The 2,016-nt window shown below is 43.4% G+C and overlaps 1 protein-coding gene across 1 annotated transcript in view; it reads right to left on the reverse strand.

Annotated features, from left to right (window-relative positions):
- The window catches only part of LOC106011400 (ryanodine receptor), a gene marked incomplete at both ends in the record, with an annotated part of 20,931 nt that extends 20,489 nt beyond the window's left edge, over nt 1–442 (reverse strand). Inside the window, 1 exon segment of the mRNA XM_013080877.1 lies at nt 196–442. Within this exon segment, the coding sequence (XP_012936331.1) occupies nt 196–442 (247 nt within the window).
- Between the last annotated feature and the right edge of the window lie 1,574 nt (nt 443–2,016).

The raw sequence follows: 2,016 nt of genomic DNA on the forward strand, positions 1-2,016 counted from the left end.
CACGACCCACCTTGCCCCTAAACACGACCCATCTTGCCCCTACAGCACGACCCACCTTGCCCCTAAATACGACCCACCCTCGACCCACCTTGCCCTTACAACACGACCCACCTTGCCCCGAAACACGACCCACCTTGCCCCTAAACACGACCCACCTTGCCCCTAAACACGACCCACCTTGCCCCTAAACACGACCCACCTTGCCGAAGAACTTGACGTCCTCTGTGGCCGTGGAGTAGCTGTGACGTCGGGAGAAGCGCGTGCTGGGCCGGGTCATCTGCATGTTGACCGATGCCTTCTCCAGGTACTCCAGCAGTTTCTCCAGCAGGCTGTAGGCGAACCGTCTCTCCGTGGCCGACACGCCCACCCCGCTGTCGTTGTCCATCTCTCGGTTCCCTCTAGAAGCAGATTCACGCTTGTGCTCTAAACCCAGCTCCGTGCTAGAGGGGGCGGGTTCCAGCACCGGTCATGTGACAGGGTCGGTCCGAACCAGAGGTCAAACAACAGTCACAGTCCAGATGGTCGGGGGGATAGAGTGTCGGGGCCGGGTTCAACCAATCAGGAGGAAGAACACAAGGAACCAAGGGAAGGCACCGGGGGTCGAACAACACGGACGGAGACGAAGCAAGGAAGTGAACCAAAAACACGTCACCACCACCAACAGCGCCAACAACGAACCAGAGGAACAACAAACAAAGAAAAAAAGAAAGAAAGAAAAAACCCGTGATATAATCAATGGATAAAAAGTATAGAGTACAGCATCCATTGGGGGGAAGGGGAAATATTTGATTTTTTAATTTTAAAAAAACCAAAACACTAAAACGGCCGATAAAGTAGAAGTTAGAGGATTTTAACATGTTTTCTTTATCTGATGATTGTTCTTTGTTAGTTTTTGGTGGTTTGCTTTTCCAAAAGGGAGGATGGGGTGGGGGTATTTTTATAATTACCTTGGTAATAGCCTACAGAATAAAAGATTTTCTCCAGTATCTTATCAAGGCCAGAAATGGATAAAACTGGTGAGCTGTGTTCTGGCTGCTTCTCTCTAAGATGTCGGGGAATAAAAGTTCCTTAGAACTGGAAACTATCTACAACTGATGATGTTTTATCTCAAAATTTGTCTGATAAACATTTGATATGCTGCTGACTACAGCTTTGATCAATCTGAATTTACTTTAAAATACCTGAAGTGGCATCAACGTTGTTTGACATACAACTGATTTGTTTCATCGTCAATAGCCCTACAGTAACTTTTATCATTTTATTTCAACAAATTGCCTCTAAGTTGGTATAAAATATAATGTATTATCGTCTTAACAGTAGATATTTCATGCAATTTCTGTGTAGATTAAAAAAACTACAGATCAAAGACGTTAGTTCCATGCAACAGGCAAAATCCTCCGAATTGTTGTCATGAAAAATCAAGCTGTTAATTCAAGAAAACAACAATAAAACAATGCAGGCAACAAAAGACGGAGAGTTAAACAAGAAAAATAGAATTTAAAACACACATTTTCTCTATTCTAGACACAAATCAAAACATAAGATCAATCAAAACTAGAATCAAATATAATGACTATTTTAGATGGTGAATATTATAAAAAGAAACGAACCAAAAGAGCATTCGTAGAGGTGTTCAGAAAGTCAGGTAAACTAGACGGGGCTGAACATGTAAACAGCAAGGAAATAAACAAAATAGAAAATAAACTAACCCAAAAAACAAACCAAACAATCGAGGTGTCAAGTCGTCTGTAAGTCAAGGGGCAGAAGCGACGTATCAATCTAACTAACGAGGAGCCTAGAACGAACATGACAGGACACACAGATCTGCACCTCTAGGAAGCTGTAGGCCAGGCATGGAGAAACTGTTAGAGTTACACACATGTAGTCTCCCACCTTAAAACTTAGCTCATGCTTGGAAGATGCCCACGTTTTCTACATTGAATTCTCTCTCTGTGTCTCTCTCTTTCTATCTCTGTCTCTCTCTGTCAGTCTCTTTCTCTCTCTCTCTCTCTCTCT

Source organism: Aplysia californica, unplaced genomic scaffold (genome assembly GCF_000002075.1).
Source record: "Aplysia californica isolate F4 #8 unplaced genomic scaffold, AplCal3.0 scaffold00104, whole genome shotgun sequence".
NCBI lineage: Eukaryota > Metazoa > Mollusca > Gastropoda > Aplysiida > Aplysiidae > Aplysia > Aplysia californica.